Below are 18,076 nucleotides of genomic sequence, written 5' to 3'. Positions count from 1 at the left end.
GTGTATTGAAGATGTCTGAAATAGAAAGATCAGAAATATATGGCAAATACTTTGCTGTAATGACTAACAGTATATAAACAGTATAAAGTTTTGAATAAAGTGTAGTCAGAAGTTTTAGTTGAAGTTAAATGTTGCAAGTGTGGTGAATATGCTGTTCTGAAGAAAATAGTCTGTTTTGTGTAAGAAAAACAGGTGTACAAGATGATAGTTATAGTGGGTGCGTCCTCACAGACAAAAAACCTTTGTGTAGATGAACTGTTCCTATTCTTTATACCTTGTAATCATAAATGTTAATATTTTATCTGAGAAGTCTTATCTGTGAAGATGCCTTACTATACCTAAGTATCTATATTTTACACAAATTTTCAAAATCTTGGTTTTGTTTAGTCTCTCAACCTAGAATGGTGTCAGCCAGTAGAAACTGGCCGTTAAACATTTCAGGAGGAAATTCTCTTGAATATTCCATTGCAAACTTAATTTTTTTTTTCTTCAGGAGTTGTATTGGTAGCTTTTTAACCTCAGTTTTTTATAGGTCAGATAAGGTGAATTAGTGCCCTTCAGGCCACAAATGTCTCTTTTAAAAAGTCATTCAAGTGAGAATGTTTTGAAAAGCTACCAAACAGGAAACACTGTTGTTTCAAGGATCTGTTTGAAGTTTTAGTATCTAAAATTAGACTTTTTTTTTCCCATACTTTAAGAAGTAACTCTTGCTTATGTTATTGCAAAAAGGTAACCAGGATTTAATTACCTGCAATGTATTGATACACTTTGAGTTAACATTTTTTGGGGTTCATTGTCATAAAAAGGCGTGTTATAACTGAGTTTGGAGGGAAAACACTTAAAAATGTATCACTGTTGTTCAGTAATCTTGTAGTTTAATGCTAATAACTTCTTCTGGTTTTGTTTTTTATCATAGTTCTGTCTTTCTCCTACAAGAGTTCATACCAGTGGTATTGGAAGGTCGCAGAAAAGTGCACTACCTGTGCTGCCCTAGGGCTGTTGATGTCCTCAGCTGTTGTAGGAGAAACACTAGACCTGGAACCGAGTTTATTACTGGTAAGAAGTAATTTTCTTGGATTTTATTTTTCTGTTTAATATTGAAGTTCGTATGCTTTCTCTAAGAAAATCACTAAAAATCTTTTCACTGCTTATTATTTTAAGAACGCTGTAGCAAAACATGCATCTCTGGTCTTTTTTTTTTTCCCCCTTCCTATTTTTAACTTTACAGTTTCTAAATTTCTAATTCTAATTTTTAATTGCCGTCCTTCCAAAATGTGGAGGCTAACAGTTTTCCCTTAGCTTTCATTTTCAGACCTGGTTTTCTCTTGAAATTCTTCATGTGCTGTCAGAGCTAATGAAGGTTAATAAATGGATTTTTCTAAGATACCTTCAGAAATTCTGTCTTTTGGTTGTACTTTTGTAGTGTGCAGCTTCTGCACGCTATAGCTGGTCCCGTAACATCAGGTAGATGGTCTGACAAGTCAAAGGCCAAAGCCGGGTCTCTAGTTTGAGGTTCTGGAGTACAGAGTTAAACATTTAATGAAAGCTCCCTGTTATTTTATGTTCTGCTTACTGGAGTTAGATTTTGCTTGTGGTTTGTTTTTGCATTGCAGAAACAAAGCTTTGATTCTATGAATGACTAGAAGCATGTAGTATTTTGCATGTCCTTATTCTTTTTGCTGAAATTGGCTTTCTTTTAATTCCTAATTGCATTCAGATCTATGTATTTTCGTGATAGAAGCAACTGTTTACTGATGATGTCTTAAATGTATTGTATTTCCTGACTAAATCTAACCCGGGCAGACAGGGAGTTGAAGTCTCTTTGCCTGCCCTTTTTTTTAGCGAGTGATTTCTTTGCCAGTGTGTTACAGCTGCTGAAGGTGTAATGCTTGCCCTGCCGCTGCTGTTTGAACTTTACTCGTGGACTTTATGGATTGTAGCTACTACACAGATGCTAAACGGAGATGTTGTTTTGATGCTATTGATGATGGGGTAGCATTGGCTTGAAATTGGAGAAGTTTTAGTGAATCCTCATCAGGCAGATTTTAATTAAATAGGGGTAGGGGCTTGTGGTTTTTTGTTTTGTTTTGTTTGCCCTACACTCACTGAGAATTGAGTGGGCCTCTCAAATCTGATAATAAAAATATAACTAGTTTGGGTTTTTTAAGTTCACTGAAAATCATTTGCCTCCCAAATTCTTGCCTTTCCTGTAATTCTATAGTATTTCTCAAACTGAATGAGGAAACTTTTATTTTCTTCCTGTAACTCCTAACCCATAAGGATGAACATGCACTGTTGGGCTGTAATTAAACATTCTCATCCCCAGTCATAAGGGAAAAGTGGTACGCTGTTGTTTTCATGAAACCGTGAGTTGTGAGTAACCTCTTTGGCCCAAGGATCTGGTTTGGTCTGTTTACAAACATCTGCCTGTTTCTCTTTGAATTCAAAGTTGTGGTTGGAATGAGCAACTTAAACAATGAATTATCAGTATCGTGGATCAGAATAGGGTAGAAGAGTTGTTTTTTTGGCAACTGTTCATTTTCATAAGCTGTTACTTGCATCTACTTTGAACAAAGCTGCACATACAAATATAATTTTGGGGTATCTAGTATCAAGAAATTAAAACTCTTCTAGAATTCTGTGCTCTTCTTCAAACACACGTATGAGAAAACACTTTACTTCTGGAGATTTGTACTTGTAAAGCTCACGAGCAGTGTCTTTGCAGGGAGTCATCATCCATCAATATCCCGAGTCTTCTGCTTGCTCTCTCATTTAGGAGAATAAGTACAGGTGTCGTTCTTTTCAGTTGCTAAGGTTACGTTGGGGTTTTTTGTTCTCCATTCTTTTTGGCACAGGGCACATGGATAGGAGGAATCCTATGCATTTCTGTTGTCTTTAATTGGATAAAAGTGAAACTCGTATACACAGTGTGTCTTGTTGTGCAAGGAGGCGTTTCAAGCCCAATCTCACCTTACAGAGCTCCTTTGCAGAGGAATTTAAAAAATGTTGGAATGTCTTGGGAGTGGAGACATGGACAGGACACAGGGGAAGCAGAGAAGTGGGGTGTGTTTGTTGGGTTTTTGTATAATAAACCATTGGAGTGAATTTGAGTTCTTCCTTAATCGGTTTTTACTTTTCTCTGAAGGGAGAGGGGGGAGGAAACAACACATTTTTGGTTAAATTCCAGTAGGCATGTTTTCTCTAGGGAGCATAGAGTGGCTGGTGCAAGAGTGCACTCGTGAATATCTTGGTACTCTCTAACTTATGTCCTTAGTATTAAGTGTAGAAACATGTTTAGAAAATTATAACAGGCTATATGTCATGAGTTTAAATTTTTGGTTTGCTTATATTCTGTGAGAGCAAAAAGTAAACAAACAAACAAAAAACCCTGCCAACAACAAAAACCTGAAAAACCCCTTTTTTCCCCCCCCCCCCCCCCCCGTTTTCCTTCTGAGTGAAGGGAGTTTATTTTTGTCCTCACTATTTCCCAGGGGACTGTACTGTAGAGGCTTTCATCTGTGTACTCCATTTCTTGTCTGTGGCTTTTTGTCAAAATTCAAATAATGCACTGAGTTTTAGATGAAACAACTTTGTATCCCTTAATTTTATTGGTGTAAAGATTTTGGTCAGGAGACTTACTGTGGGTACGTGTGCTTAGAGGTTGGCTTTGTAAGTATTACTGGTTACTCTTCTTAAAACCTTTCCAACAGTAGGTGAAGATTGTGTTTATTTAGACTCTTACTATGTCATCAGGTGATATTTTCATGTTCAAATAACTGTACTGATAGTGCAAAATAAACAGTTTTCATAGATGCTATATTTGTAGAACTAGGTTCATTCTAGCTAGGGTTAAAGATTATATAAATTATTAATGCTTACTTTAAGACCAGATTTTTGACAACATGAAAAACAAAAAGCTGGCCTGTACCTTGACAGAGGTTTGCATGAAAGTGATTATTGAATCTGCTCATGTTTTGTTCTTTTTGCTGTTACATCCAAGTGTTGTTTGTTTTGGGACAATTTTTTTTAGTTATTTTTGGAAGAGTAATAGTCTTGAATTACTGTACTGTCTGCAGATTGACTTATGAAAAAAGCCTGATCTGCTACAATTTATTTTGTGGAAAATCTACCGATGAGTTTTCATGGTTCATTGGCTTCTTGGAAAGCTGTGTTGTGGCCATGTGCTGTCATCGCAGGCCCAGGCCTGAAGGATTTTAGTAGGTGCTCAACTTTGGAATCCTTTAGTGTACTAAAAAGACGTGAGATAAAACAAAAAATACATCGTTGATCTTCGAGGTCTGTTTCCAAAAAATCTCCACAGTTTATTCCATCTTCACCATGCTTCCACTAGAAGTTTTAAGGGTACTGCTTTTCTGAAGAAATCTTTCCACAACATCTTCTAAGTGGAGATAAATATCGTTACCAGGAAAAACGAAAAAAAAAACCCAAACAACAAGCCACAAAACAGCATGTAAAATTGGAACACAAGAGCACAGGGTTTTGAAGCTTCCTGAGTTTTTAACTACTAGCAAATTGCCTTAAATTTAACTTGGATTAATTCCCTAGTGATCCTTGACATTAAACGGATGTTCTGGTTTGACATGGGTAGACAGAAAACTAATTAATTCCTCTGAATTTGAGGCATATTTAATTTTCTCCCCCAAAGACCTCTCATTTGAAAGGTACAATGCTGTGATAAATGTTCAATGTGGAATGATGTGTATAACGTAGCAGGCCTTTAGACAGAGGAGGATCAAGACATCTACAATAATAATTGCTGGTTTGTAAGATGTTAAATTTTATTGATCAGACTGAGCATGGGAGTATCCACATCACTGCTTGCATACTTGAAAGTGCTATAATGTGCCCTCCTGTCAGTGGAAAGGATGTTGCTCTGTGATGGGCGTCTTCCCATTCATCTCTCTATTTCTTTATACTTAAAGTACTTTGGAACAAGGGCAAGTTGTCTTCCCTTTGCATAGAGAAATGTATATTCCCGTTATTTTTACTTGTTTTCTTATATTCATTATATTTTGGCATGTCAGGTGTTCTTGCTTTCTTGTCCAAAGTGTACCTACCTGTCCTCTGCTCTTGTCCCCAGTGTCCTTGGAAATGTGGTCAAGTAAGATACAAGGACTGTATGATCTTACTGTAATGACACGCTTTGGTTCATCCATGGCTTGCCTGGAGGGTGTCTTCTGTCAAGAGCTTGCTGGGTGAGAGGGAGGCCAGTAAGGAATCTTGCATAGATTTTTTTTTTTTTTTTTTTTTTTTTGTGTGTGTGTGTGTGTTTAGTAAAAATCCCTTGATAGGAAATGAAGTCAGAGAAAAGCTCTTTCATAAAGAGGCTAGCAGGTGCTTCATCTGTAAGAAGCACTAGGTTAGTCAATGTCTGAACCTCAAACTGGTCCAGTCTAAATCGAAGGTAGCAAGAGACAAATATTTTAACCTGGGTTTCTGGCATAGGCAGCTTAAACAAAGGACAAGGTGTATCTAAAATAGACTGTTATCAACAGTAAGGGGGAACCCAACCCACTGAACTAAGCTGAATAAACATATGAAATAGTAAAGAAATAAAATCTCAAGGAGTCGGTGTCATTTCCAGGTGAAAAAAATTGAAGAAAAGCTATTGTTGCATAAATTCACAAAACCAGGTGAAGACATTGATAAATACTCCTGATGCTAATTTGTATTAAATTGAGGAAGAGAAAATCATCCTTGCAGGAGACTTTTTTCCTCCTCCCACCCACCCCAATTCCAGGGAGATGCTGCCTTGGAATATGGATTTTGATACCTCTGAAGGAACAGCAAAAGGAAATGGCATGTCTGAAACCTTCTGATCACTTCGTAATTGTATGCTGTGAGGTTTTCTTGCGTCTTCCTCTGAATCGTGGGTATGGCAGCTGTTGAAGACAGGATTGGTGATGGACAACTCACTTTATCTTGTGTGGCAAGTCATATTTCCTGAGGGGACTAAGCTGACTCTTCAACTCCTAAAAGTAGATGCAGTAGTGGTTTCTGGAATAAAGACAAAACTGAACTGTCATTCTGCCTTAAGAGGTGGTTCTCTCAAACATGACGACGTTGGGAAGTGGTGGCAGCCATCTTCAAAGCCTGGGTTAGAGAGCTGCTGTGCTGGCTGGTTCTAGCACAACCTTTTCAGGCCAAACACCTGAAAAATCAGTTCTTTTTTTTTTTTCCCTCACTCCCTGGCACTGATTCTTGGTTTGATTTTTATTAATTTATTTCATTTATTTGAGATGGAGATGGCTTCTATGTGAGAATTTGATTTGAGGTCTCTGGGCAGGTTTCCATGGTAAATAGGTAGTGTCATTCAGATAGTGTAGAGCTACACTATTATTGACCTCTCCCAGTTCAAATAAAAAAAAATATTAGCTTCTTTGTGTGTTCTGTGCTCAATTCTGTAGAAAAGCTGTATGGATTTGAAATAGATGAACACCAGTTCAGCCTGTTTGTGTTGCAGGAAGATGGTCCTTCCTCTCTTGAGGGAAGCAAATGCTTCTCAATGATCAGGGACCAGCTGGTTTTGAAAATTAGCATTTCTGACACTGCTGAAGAGACATCTCCATTCTTGCAGAACTGGAGAAGCTTGTGCAGGCAATCTTGCATAACTTGAACTTTTGAATCATCAGGTGGCTCTCTAGAAGAAAGGTCCTGTGTCACGTATGTTCTGTGGGCTGAGAGGTGGTTTTTAGCCAATGGTGTTGGCTAAACTGTAGCTGTTTTGCTCCTGTAGATGATAATAATAGCACAGACTAGGGGAAGGGGGCAGAGGTCTTGTGGATCTGTATTCCACAGTACAGGAAACCCACTTGGATGTGTCAGGAAACTTTCTTAATCATGGCTGTCTTAGGACTGCCCACTGCTGTGAGCCAACTTGAACAGATGGGACTGAATTTGTGTTTGAACTCGATGTATGTTAGAAAGTTGCTTCAAGCTCACATCAGCCTCCTTACTGACAGTGCTTATATTTAACCATGTACACTTCAAGACGGTGAGACCTCAGAAGTACAGTGATTTTGGTTTTATCAGCAACCACCAGTAGCCTAAATCCAGGCTTCTGATATGTGCGCCTGCCCATACTTGCGTTCAGAATTTGATCTTGTCAGCAGATACTAATTTTACAGTTGTATGTTGACATGTGGACCCACATATCAATTTTACAGTTGGAACATCGTATATTGGCATAAATAGTTTTTGAGAGAAGGGAGTAGATATCCTTCACGTTGTGTGGCAGCTCGGTGCTCTTAATTAGTTGGACCATTAAACCACTGTTACACGGTATATAAATCTTGACACTAAATTCCAAATAAGTGGTATAAGCTAGATAAAATGGCAGAAATTAATGCCAAGGAATTTGTAAAGCTGTGGCAGCAAAGGCGAGTATGGGATTGCAAAGGTAGTAACTGCCGAGGTATGGTGTTGCAGAGAGTACTTCATCAGTCTGTTCTGGTGCTGCCAGCGTCCATCCTTAACACCTTGAGTGTTGTGACCTTGAAGTCATCTCAGTTGAGAGGCAGAATGTGTTCATACGCCTGATACCAGTGAAGTGTTGCCTTGGGAGATGAAGAGCAGGGAGTTTCTGATGATGCTGAATGGAAAACAGACTAAGCTGCGTGGTAGGAGTGACTTACTGAACTCTGCGAGAAATGTATGTATGCGCTCGTCCATGCTGATGTACTACTTCTTGTATTTGTACTTTGCAGGTGGGATAAAATTCAATCTGAAAATACTAGTGCCACTGATCCCGATTTAGGACCTTTTTTTTCTGTTTTGGGGTGTAAGGGGAGGACAATTTGGAGCATAACTTAGAAGATATGGGTCTCTGCCATGCTGCTGGCACTAACTAGCCTTTTTTTGGATAATACTGTCCAATTTTATGAAAGGTGATCAAAAGTTCTGTGAATTCTTCTCAGCTTGATGGATGCTTTGTTATTTTGGTCATAAGCATCCTTTCTAAACAGGAATGTTTAGGTGATTATTACAATTTCTGCATAAGCATCCTTTCTAAACAGGAATGTTTTTAGGTGATTATTACAATTTCTCTACCCAATATCTTAGGGTGGTTGTGGGGTAAACTTGGAAATGTAAAGCCAAGGAAATAACATGCTTTATTGCAAAGTTAAAAATATTGTGCTTATAAGTAGTTAAGCTTAAAATAACATTAATTTCATAGTTCTGATCTATTGCCAGTTTAGTTTGGGTGGGGACTTAAAATTCTGTGATCTGTGGTCTTGGATTTGCCTATTGCTCTTCTGACTTGAAAATAGTATTTATAGCCCCTCAACGGCAATATAGCAGGGGAAATAGCTGGTTTCAATTGACTTTTGCTGTTTGAGGATTTCGGCTATTCAGTGTGCTACACATAATGCTTGTTCCCTTGAGGAAATTGTGTTACAGAGTGCTCTTCAATAGTTTGTCTCCATCAGCATGGTTTCAAGTGTAATACCTCTTTCAAAACCAAACTTTACTGAACCCAAACAGTAAAAACTGACAGCTGTTTTACCCAAGTAACTTAAGACAAGTCTGTAGTAATTTAAAGAAATGTTTCTCTGGGATGTTATGAGCCACTGGAGGATTGAGCTTCAAATGTAGTCCCTTTTAACATAAATTATTTGAAGTCTGGTAAAAGTAAGCTGCATCATGTAATGAATGTGCAGTCTTTCTAGGCAGTAGTTGTATTTTGTGGCATTCTTTCAAGAGGAACCTGTTACTTAATTTGGTACAACTTGGGGTTTGTCTCAGCCTTTGAAAAACACATTTGTGAGCTTGTATTGGATTTTGTAATACTGTCATTTCCTTCCCCATACAGGACTTGTGGAAGAGGAAACACAAAGATTTCCAAATGAATAACCGAAAGGAAGATATGGAGATTGCTTCCCATTACCGTCATCTGCTGCGTGAGCTTAACGAGCAGAGACAACACGGCATCCTCTGTGACGTTTGCATTATAGTGGAGGGGAAGATATTTAAGGCTCACAAAAACGTTCTGCTTGGGAGTAGTCGCTACTTCAAAACGCTGTACTGCCAGGTACAGAAAACCTCTGACCAGGCCACAGTCACTCATTTAGACATTGTAACTGCACAAGGCTTCAAAGCAATCATTGACTTCATGTATTCTGCACACCTAGCGTTGACCAGCAGAAACGTCATTGAGGTGATGTCAGCTGCTAGCTATCTGCAAATGACAGATATTGTACAAGCCTGTCACAATTTCATAAAAGCAGCTCTCGACATAAGCATAAAGTCTGATGCATCAGATGACCTCGTCGATTATGAACTTGGAGCCCCTTCCAGCAGTAGTACGGATGCTTTAATTTCAGCAGTCGTGGCTGGCAGGAGTATATCTCCCTGGTTAGCTCGGCGAACAAGTCCAGCAAACTCTTCTGGAGATTCAGCTATTGCCAGCTGCCACGAAGGAGGGAGTAGTTACGGAAAAGAGGATCAAGAACCAAAAACAGACAGCCACGAAGATGTTTCATCCCAGTCTCTTTGGTCTAGTGACGTGGGCTATGGGTCTTTACGTATCAAAGAGGAACAGGTTTCACCATCACATTATGGAGGGAGTGAACTACATTCTGCCAAGGATAGTGCAATACAGAATGCGTTCTCAGAACAAGGAGTAGGGGATGGCTGGCAACCCACTGGACGCAGGAAGAACCGAAAAAATAAAGAAACTGTGCGGCATATTACGCAGCAGGTGGAGGATGACAGCAGGGCAAGTTCTCCAATGCCATCTTTTTTACCTGCCTCAGGATGGCCATACAGCAGTCGAGACCCAAGTAAGTCATTCTTCTGATTTTTGTGGTTGAAGTTAGAAATATTAATTAGATCTGTTTACAGTATGATCTTATCAGCCTCTGAAATATATTACCTTGCCAGAAACTGAAAAATGTAGAAACTTGTGTTGCCGACGATTCAAAAGAACCAAGTACTGGTCCTCAGTGTCACAGCAGTGCAGGCTGGTTCTCCTGTGGAAGAAGTTGGGAGTTTTGTTTTGGCCTTGAACATAGTGGCCTAAATCACCCCCAAAACATCATTATAATTGTTGGAATTAATGAGGGAAAAGGTTGGAATTTATTTTAGCAGGTGTGCAAACTGATGTCAAGGTTGAAGAATTTTCCTTGCACAGTATATTGATGATGTAATTACACCCCACACAGGTGTAATTTAGTCTTAACGATACTATCTTCAATACTTCCTGATATTCAGGTGTCACTTTCTCATATGTAAGAAAAACACCATAGCTTGTTGCTGGTAATGGCAATATAAGTTTTTTGGTAACTCTTAAGAATAGCGTGGTTTTTTGAGGTACTACTAAGGCTTAAACTGTATTTTGATGTGTGACTACTCGTAGTCTGAAATGAGTGGCTGCTTTTAAAGCATATAGCCAGGGAGGAAAACATTTTCTTGACTTCTTTTGAATCTTCAGTAGTTATTTTTCTGTCTCAAGATAACTGTCCTATTTGATTCATTAAGCACTGGCAACTAATAGATCCAGGAATGCTACTGATGGAGGGGTTTGGGTGTTTTTTTTCCTAAGGACTTTAAGGGAGCGTGGTATTAAACTCCCTCAAGCTGACTTGAAGAACTTTCTTTGTCCTGTGAGTTAGCCTATGTTTCATTGCATACCAGAATCCAAGTCGGCCAGGAGAAGGGTGTGTGAGATTATATACCCTTGTGTTGCCAAATTCAGATGAAAAAAGCAATATAAATAGTACTGAAAGTCTGAAGAGTCTTTATGGGCTGAAAAAGGATGTTTAAGTTGCTTACATGCTGAAGTTTAAATGTGGTTTTCATTGAACGGGTAACTCTCTACAAATGTCTTTTTAGATTTATTATGTTTTACAGTTATCTGCCGCAGCAAGCTTGCATGTAATTATTCTAATTGGCTGATGATAAAATCTAAACGACGTCAGTTAGAAGAAAAATGTGAGATAACTTAAGATAACAGTGATTTATGACGAATCCTGTTTTTATAATGCATGTATTTTAGGCTTGTTTTGAATGAAGACTTAGCGTGGATTGCCTGGTATGCTATTCACACGCAAATATTTTTCACTTTCATAGTATCCCATAAAAACATCTCAATCACTTGTACTGTCTATGAGGTGTATGGGGTTTGGACAGGTATATGAAACAAACCACGCATGTTGGAGTGACTGCAGAAACAGAACTGCAACTCTGATCATCTTAGCAAACTGGTTATAGATTGAATGTCTTTAAATTACTAAACACAGTGCAAAATATGAGAGATTGTATTACTGGAAGCTGAATGATGTCTAGATTACTTAATTCCTAATTGTTAAGGAATTAAATAGAAGTGGCCTTTTTCGTTACAACTGTTTGCAGATGAGAGGAAGATGGCTTTGGGTGTTGACTCAGCGCAGTGCTGAGACAGCACATCAGCAGGCACAATCAAATTATTTGTTACAAATCTTGTCCTAAATGCTGTTTCCAATGAAAGAGGTGTTTCTAATGATGGGAAAGGGGAAGCGGAGTGGTGGTCGTGGTTGGGGGAATAGTTTCAATATTCCACTGGTATGGTGCTGGTAAAGCTAAAGGAAAAAATGAATAGCAACACATCTCACTGTCCAAAATGAGAGGAATGCCAGAACCGAACAGGCAGAGGGGCTACGTATGTTGGCAGTGGCCAGCCGGTCTGGCTGCTGCTCTGAGAGCAGTGTGTGCCGAGTAAAAGTAACCATGCTGAGCAAGGGAGATGTTTGGAGGCTGAGCTGCTCGTGGTTTCTCCGTGTTGGCCATCTGGAGAGGTGGGCAGAGATGAACAACTCCTTTCTGCCCTGCTGGAAAGGGGCATTTTCTCTGCGCTGTGGGGCCGAAGCTCGTGGGATGGGTGCATCTCTGCATGCTATGGGGAAGCACGCAGGAGGAGCCCTGCGTGCATTTTAGGTCAGATTTTGTCTTTTGGGGGATTTTTTTGGTATGATTTCAGAGCATTTGAGACCTGTGCACGTTCGGTTTCAGTTAACGCTTGGGCATCTTGTCAGCAGCCAGCCTCTCATGTGCTTGTGTGTGTAGATGTGTGGTTTGGGCAAAATCTGAGTTGGTCACTTGGCTGATATTGCTTCTCTTTCAGTGTGAAGTGAAAGCATCCCCGCTACCCCACACCACCACTGTCTTGGTCCCTACAAGCACTAGGGTCTTTTGGTCTCACATTAATATTTCCCATCTCCAGCAGGTGGAAGCAACCCTCTTGCGAACTGCTCCATCTCCCAAGTTGCCAAGCTACAGGGTTCTGCTTAGGTGGTTATTGGTACCCCAGGTTCTTCACTTTCCTGCTAGAATTCAGAAATAGTCTAGAGGTGTGGCAAACTTAGCTCCTATGATGAAGAAAAATTGATTCTCTTGTGTGAAAACGGGTAATGGCAGGTGTCTGCACTGTGTAATGAGTATTTGGGATGTGTTTAAATTTCAGCTTGAAGTTGTCTTTGATTTAGTAGTGTCAGGCTTCATTCTTTAAAACAGACTTCATAGTCTAGGGCTCTTTCTTTACCTCATTTATTTAGAAGTTTCCCTATCTGTATTGTTCAGAGCTAAGATTTCCTCGTTTTCTGAGGAAATGGGTGTTGAATGTTCTTTCATAAATAGCTAAGAGGAAAAAAAAAAATTACCTAGAACTCTTTGTTCTTTGAGGCTCATTCACTTTTCTGATCTATTCAGTTACTTTAAGATGCTGCTTGTTAAGTCTGAAAGCCCCCCTTGTGGGATAATTTAGGTACCACTTGCAAATGCCTCTACACTGGAGGACTAACACAGACCTTCTGGCAATGCAACAGCTGATTTAGGAGAGTCCATCTTAAAAGTTCAGTGTTGGTGTCTTCCTCCTGAAATTGTGCAAGATACTCATTTGGTCTTTCTGGCAAGCAGCATTGCATTTCAGCAACAAGCCAGCAGTGTTTTGGAAGGTGGATCTTGCAAGTCACCATTGCATCACCCTTTTAATTCAGTGATAATTTGAGGCAGTATACTTCACAGGTTAAAAATACTCCCCTGCTCCTGTGTTGTACAGGATTACTTAATTTATGTTGTATTGCAAAGAAACTCACTGCAGTCACTGAAACTTTGCTTCTGAAGCAACCAACAGCTCATTTACACTTCGTAGTGGTGCCTCGTTCAGTGAGAAACATGTTCTTATCAATACAGGCAGAGTGTACTAAAGTGTCCCAAGTACAGTAGACTGTACTTAAATATGATGCAATGGGGCCTCAAAAAGACACAGATTGTTTTAATTGAAAGGATAAGAAAATTCCTTCCGAATCAGTTAATTTGTTTCCAGATGCTGGTGGGGTGCTGCTGAGAGTCTTTGAATTTGATCACACTATAGATTAAAATAAAAAGGAGTGTCTGGAGTAATCTTATTAATGGTAATCTAACATCATGCAAATCGCCGAGATTCTTAATGTCTGCCATGAAGATATATCTTCTTCCTCCAAGAAAGAATGATCAAATAAGATTTGCAAAAGAATCCAAACTAAGTCGAAATGCTAGATTGAGAATGTGATTAAGCTCTCAGTTTCTACAGGGTGGTATCCGTCAAGCACAAAGCTTGATGAGGACCTTCTTTTCATGCTAGTTTCAATTTATTAATTTGGATTCTCTGTTTAGCATAAAACACATTAGGTTTTTTCTTTCTCATCCTGTTTGGGTTGCTCAGGATGTCAGTCTGTTGTATGAAACATTCATATATGTTTTCCTCACCAAGCCGCATTAACTTGGAGCAGCAGTTCTCCAAAGTAAACTGAAGGATGGGCTTTTATAAATAATAACTTTCTTCATAACTGAGCCAAGAAGAATTTCCTCCACAGCCAAAATAACAGGTCTGCCTTTTATTTTAACCTTTTCTCTTGAACTCTGTACGTTTTCTAAAGAAACATACTGCTATTTGTTAGTCTTAATACCAAAGATGCTTACGAAATTCAGAAGTAGTCTTGTGTCTTGAGCATCTTCATTTTCCTTAGGTTGCTGTTTCTTTAACATTGCTGGATAAAGTTTTTACAGGATTACACATCCGAAGTGCTTGTACTCCAGGATCAGGTGGTATTTAAAATGTTCTCGCCAAAGAGGACAGTTATCTTCACTAGAAGAGCTGTTAAGCTAGCAAAATGTTGCTGGTTTTGCCTCTTCATATAATGGAAAACTCTGTCACTTGTGGGGTGTCTTTAGAAGAATTTATTGATGGTTCTATTAATGTGTTAGTTCAAATATAGTAGTTATGCTTTGGGAATTTATTTCTAAGGAAATACTCCCACACATCTTCTGAGTGTTTGCACCGTAAAGTTGCAAGTGAGTTTTTGTGTGCCAACTGACTGTGAAATGAAGCTAATTATTTTCAAAACAGAACAGTCGTTTTTAAAGACGCTGCAGTTTGGGAACTTTTTGCTTTACTTTGGTTACATGTAGTGAAATTGTTGTATTCTGTAAGAAGAGCTTCAGGACTTAAGTAAGCCCAGAGTAGTGACCTTCATGGGAAGGATGGACAGGACTTCGCTATATACTACTGTCTTTGCAGAGTTCCAAGTTCCTTTAATATTTTCCCATCAAAATCTTTAATTTTGCACAAGTTTCCTCCCTTGTGGTGAGGAGACGTTCAAATTCATCATTTTCCAATGACACAATGTGATTTCAGTGCCTGCTGCAGGGAGTTGTGCTACTGGCTCTCCGAGAAGACTGGAGACAGCTGGTGTCGTAAGCCTTTTCCTATCCCTTTTTCTGTCTTGGTTTCTAGAGAGCAAATTATGATTACAGGAGTTGTTGGCAAGCACAGATGCTTAACAGTTGGATCATATATAGTGAGCTTCTTTTTCAGAAGGCTTCAGAGAGAGGCAAGGAAAAGCTCTGTCTAGATGAACTCAGCTCGTTTTGTGCAGGTGAGGTCTCTCAACCTGTCTGAGTGCAGGTAGGTGAATGTGTAGATTGTCTTTATTACAGGATTATTTTATGCTTGCAAAAAAAGACTTTTTCTCAGCAAGCTACCGGGCTTCCTGTAACTTTGTCACCTTTTCAGTGCAAATCTTCAAATCTTTCCTTGATTTATGAAAAAGTTATTATTATTTAAAAAAAAACAGTGAAAATTCCGTTGTTTCTGTTATGATGTGGCAAGCGTATTAGTCCAAGTAGTGGAATAGATGTCTTGTATAATGAGAAGAGGAAAAAATTGAGCATGGTATTTGTATTCAGGATTCAGGTGTTTAAGGAACTCCTTAAGATTTTTGTTCTGCAAAACCTGTATAATATTTCTGGCTTTACATGATGCTTTATAAATAATCAATTTACCTGTCCTGAAGAGCTGATATTTAGAAGAGAAGAAGAAAAGATGATCTGCAGGCTAGCACTGATGGTTAATATTAATGAAGAAATAAAGAAAATGCAGTGTGAACAAGTTCAGAAAGAATGGGCCTTTGCAATTGGCGATGGTGTGAAGGATTATGCCAACACGGAATAGAGATAGGGAAGCGAAGGAGGGGTGGCGTGGAGTGAAGAGTGTAAGGAATAGGAAAAGGGATAATAGAAAAAGAGAAGTGAGAATGAGTTCTGAGAACAAAGAGCCTGAATTTGGTGTAGTAAAGGTGGTATCCGAGACAGACTGAAGAGATGAGGGAGCAAGGTTAAACCAGAACGTGTTTGTACCAGGAATACCTGTTGAGCATTAAGGCACAATGAATTAATCGATCTTTAGGCTTTTCTACCCAGCTATTCCCATTAGAGATGGATAAACCTTACTGAGACTAACTCTCTCCTGTACAGTCATTCTTCACTCTTCTTTTTAACTTCTGCAGCCCAATATTGAAAACCTCTTGCTCCAGCTTGAAATGCAGCGGCACGGTAAACGCTAGTGCTCCCACGTGCTGTTCTGCCCTGCCTGTCTCCCGTTAGTGGCAGATTGAGCTGTCTACTCTGACCTTTACAAAACTTCTTTCCCTGCTCCTCAAAAAGTGTACGAAAAGCATATTTTTTGTGAGACGTGGTATCGCATACTTGATATTCACTGTTCATCTTACCTAAAATAAAGATATGTTGGTAAATTGTTGATTTTTATGGGATGAAAACAAATGTATTGAAAGAGATGCTGAGGGAAGTCTTAGTAGGTAGACTGAAAGCGTGCAGTGTTGAAGTGATCCGCGTATCGTGGCAGGCGAAAGAATCACTGGGACAGAATAGAGTCATTTACTTTTCCTTTAAATGGATTTTGCTTTGAAGAGGCGGAGTCTCCAATCCATCTGCCATGGTCTTGAGTTCTGGTTGAAATGTAAAAACTTAAGGCAAGGTGTTTGACTATTTGTTACAGCCATGAATGAAAACTAGGCTGGTTAAAATTTCAGCTGTCAGATTAATATCTGATGTCCTAAAACAACATGTGCTCAAATTTTTATAATTTCTTACTGTTAGTTCATTATTTACATCATTCTTTTACACTCAGTTTTGGAAAGATCACTTTTTAAGGAGAATATAGATGTTTTGGGTCAAAACGTTCAGCTTATTGGAAGGGTGTTGGAGTATTTTTGAGGGTAGGTAATAGTAAATTGCAAATTGCTTGCCACTTGGAAGATTAATTACTGCATTTTTCCACCTGCTTTTCTTGAAGTTGTAGTTATGGTGCAAGGTATTAGAATTTTTTTGGCTACAATTGAGGGGGTTTTAATGATGTCTTTATTGGGGAGATATTTCGATGCCTTAAGCAGTGGTAGTCAGCGATGCCAGACTTTCTTGCTCAGCCAGACCTGGAGGGGTTACAGATTTGTGCTCTAATGCCACCCCCAGAATTCTTTCTTAGCTCCGAAATCAGCTTAGCCCGTGTTCTGCATTCCTCTGGCTTACGGAGCTGCCCAGGTTTCTAGACCGTCTTTGGTGCTTTCTTCATGTGCATGAAGTTTACTGCATGGAGGTAGCTGCTAGTTGCAGCAAAATGCAAAACCAAGCAAACAAAAAAACCAAAACATGACACCCTGACCTCTGTGTCCATATGCTGAGTTTTGCAGAGACATTGCAGAGAGCGTTCAGTGAATAATTCAGGTTTTCCCTATCACCACAGTTACAGGCTAACAAAATTATTAGGATGCAATCTTCGCAGGAGTAACTCTTTTGAGTTTCTGTTATTAAAAGGTTAGGTCAGGTTATTTTCAAGTCTGGAAACGAAAATCATTGCTTTAAACCTAGCCACTTACTCGCTGGCTACACCCTGGCTTTAAAATGGTTCCGCCCTAAACCAGCTTTAGCTCAAAGCTCAGTGTCTGTTTCCTTTCCCCACCCTGCATTCCATTTTCCCCAGGCTCCAAAGCCCTCCTCCTCCTCCTCTTCCTCCCTATGGTAACAGCCCTGATTCTGTTAATCTGCTTTAACTCTCAGAGGCACTTCCCCTCTCTTGAGTGCCCTTCTCACTATATTATTTGCTCCTTGTGCCAAGGTTACGCTAGGCTCATCTTTATAGAGATCTCAACTTTCCCAAAAATTTTTTTTACCCCCTTTTTTTTTTCTTTACTGAAATTACAAGTGAGAAATCAAGAATGTTTTAGAATTTTAACATTAAAAAATTCTAATCCTACTTTGTAACTATCACTGTTCAGGACTTTCGCTTTCCTATTGGAAGTGTTGCTTTTGCATTAAAACATAGTGGGAATTCATTCTTTAGATGCAGTGTCTAGGAATCAAACCCAAAACCTAACTTTGCTGTATTGGTCTCAGATTTTTTTGGGTTTGTTTTTGTTTTTTTTTTTTTACATTTCTTACAGGCAGTTGTTTCAAAAGGTAAATACTTGTTCTCGAGGATTTTCAAAGGTTATAACTCAGCATCTTGTCATATCATGAGTACTAGTGTTCATATTTAATGTGATACTTGAATGTTATATTTCTATCCCTTCATGTTTGTGTCTATTCATGTGCAAATGTGCAGCAAGAGACTGTCTCTGTACTGAGGAGCAGCAGAGAATAGTATCAGTCCTTTTACTGTGTGAGTTATGAGACTTACAAAAAGAGGTTACGCTTACAGTCAACCTTAATATTTTTAAAGTGATAGTCTGCATGTTTTGGGGAAACG

At 39.1% G+C, this 18,076-nt stretch overlaps 1 protein-coding gene across 1 annotated transcript in view; it reads left to right on the top strand.

The window, feature by feature from the left end:
- Positions 1 to 1,002: 1,002 nt before the first annotated feature.
- ZBTB46 (zinc finger and BTB domain containing 46) overlaps positions 1,003 to 18,076 on the top strand; it is a 46,065-nt gene continuing 28,991 nt past the window's right edge. Inside the window, exons 1-2 of the mRNA XM_009578295.1 lie at positions 1,003 to 1,056; positions 8,834 to 9,803. Of these exons, the coding sequence (XP_009576590.1) occupies positions 1,003 to 1,056; positions 8,834 to 9,803 (1,024 nt within the window). The remainder of the gene's footprint in view (positions 1,057 to 8,833; positions 9,804 to 18,076) is intronic.

Source organism: Fulmarus glacialis, unplaced genomic scaffold (assembly GCF_000690835.1).
Source record: "Fulmarus glacialis isolate BGI_N327 unplaced genomic scaffold, ASM69083v1 scaffold14705, whole genome shotgun sequence".
Classification (NCBI taxonomy): Eukaryota; Metazoa; Chordata; class Aves; order Procellariiformes; family Procellariidae; genus Fulmarus; species Fulmarus glacialis.
This window is presented reverse-complemented; position numbering and strand designations above follow the sequence as displayed.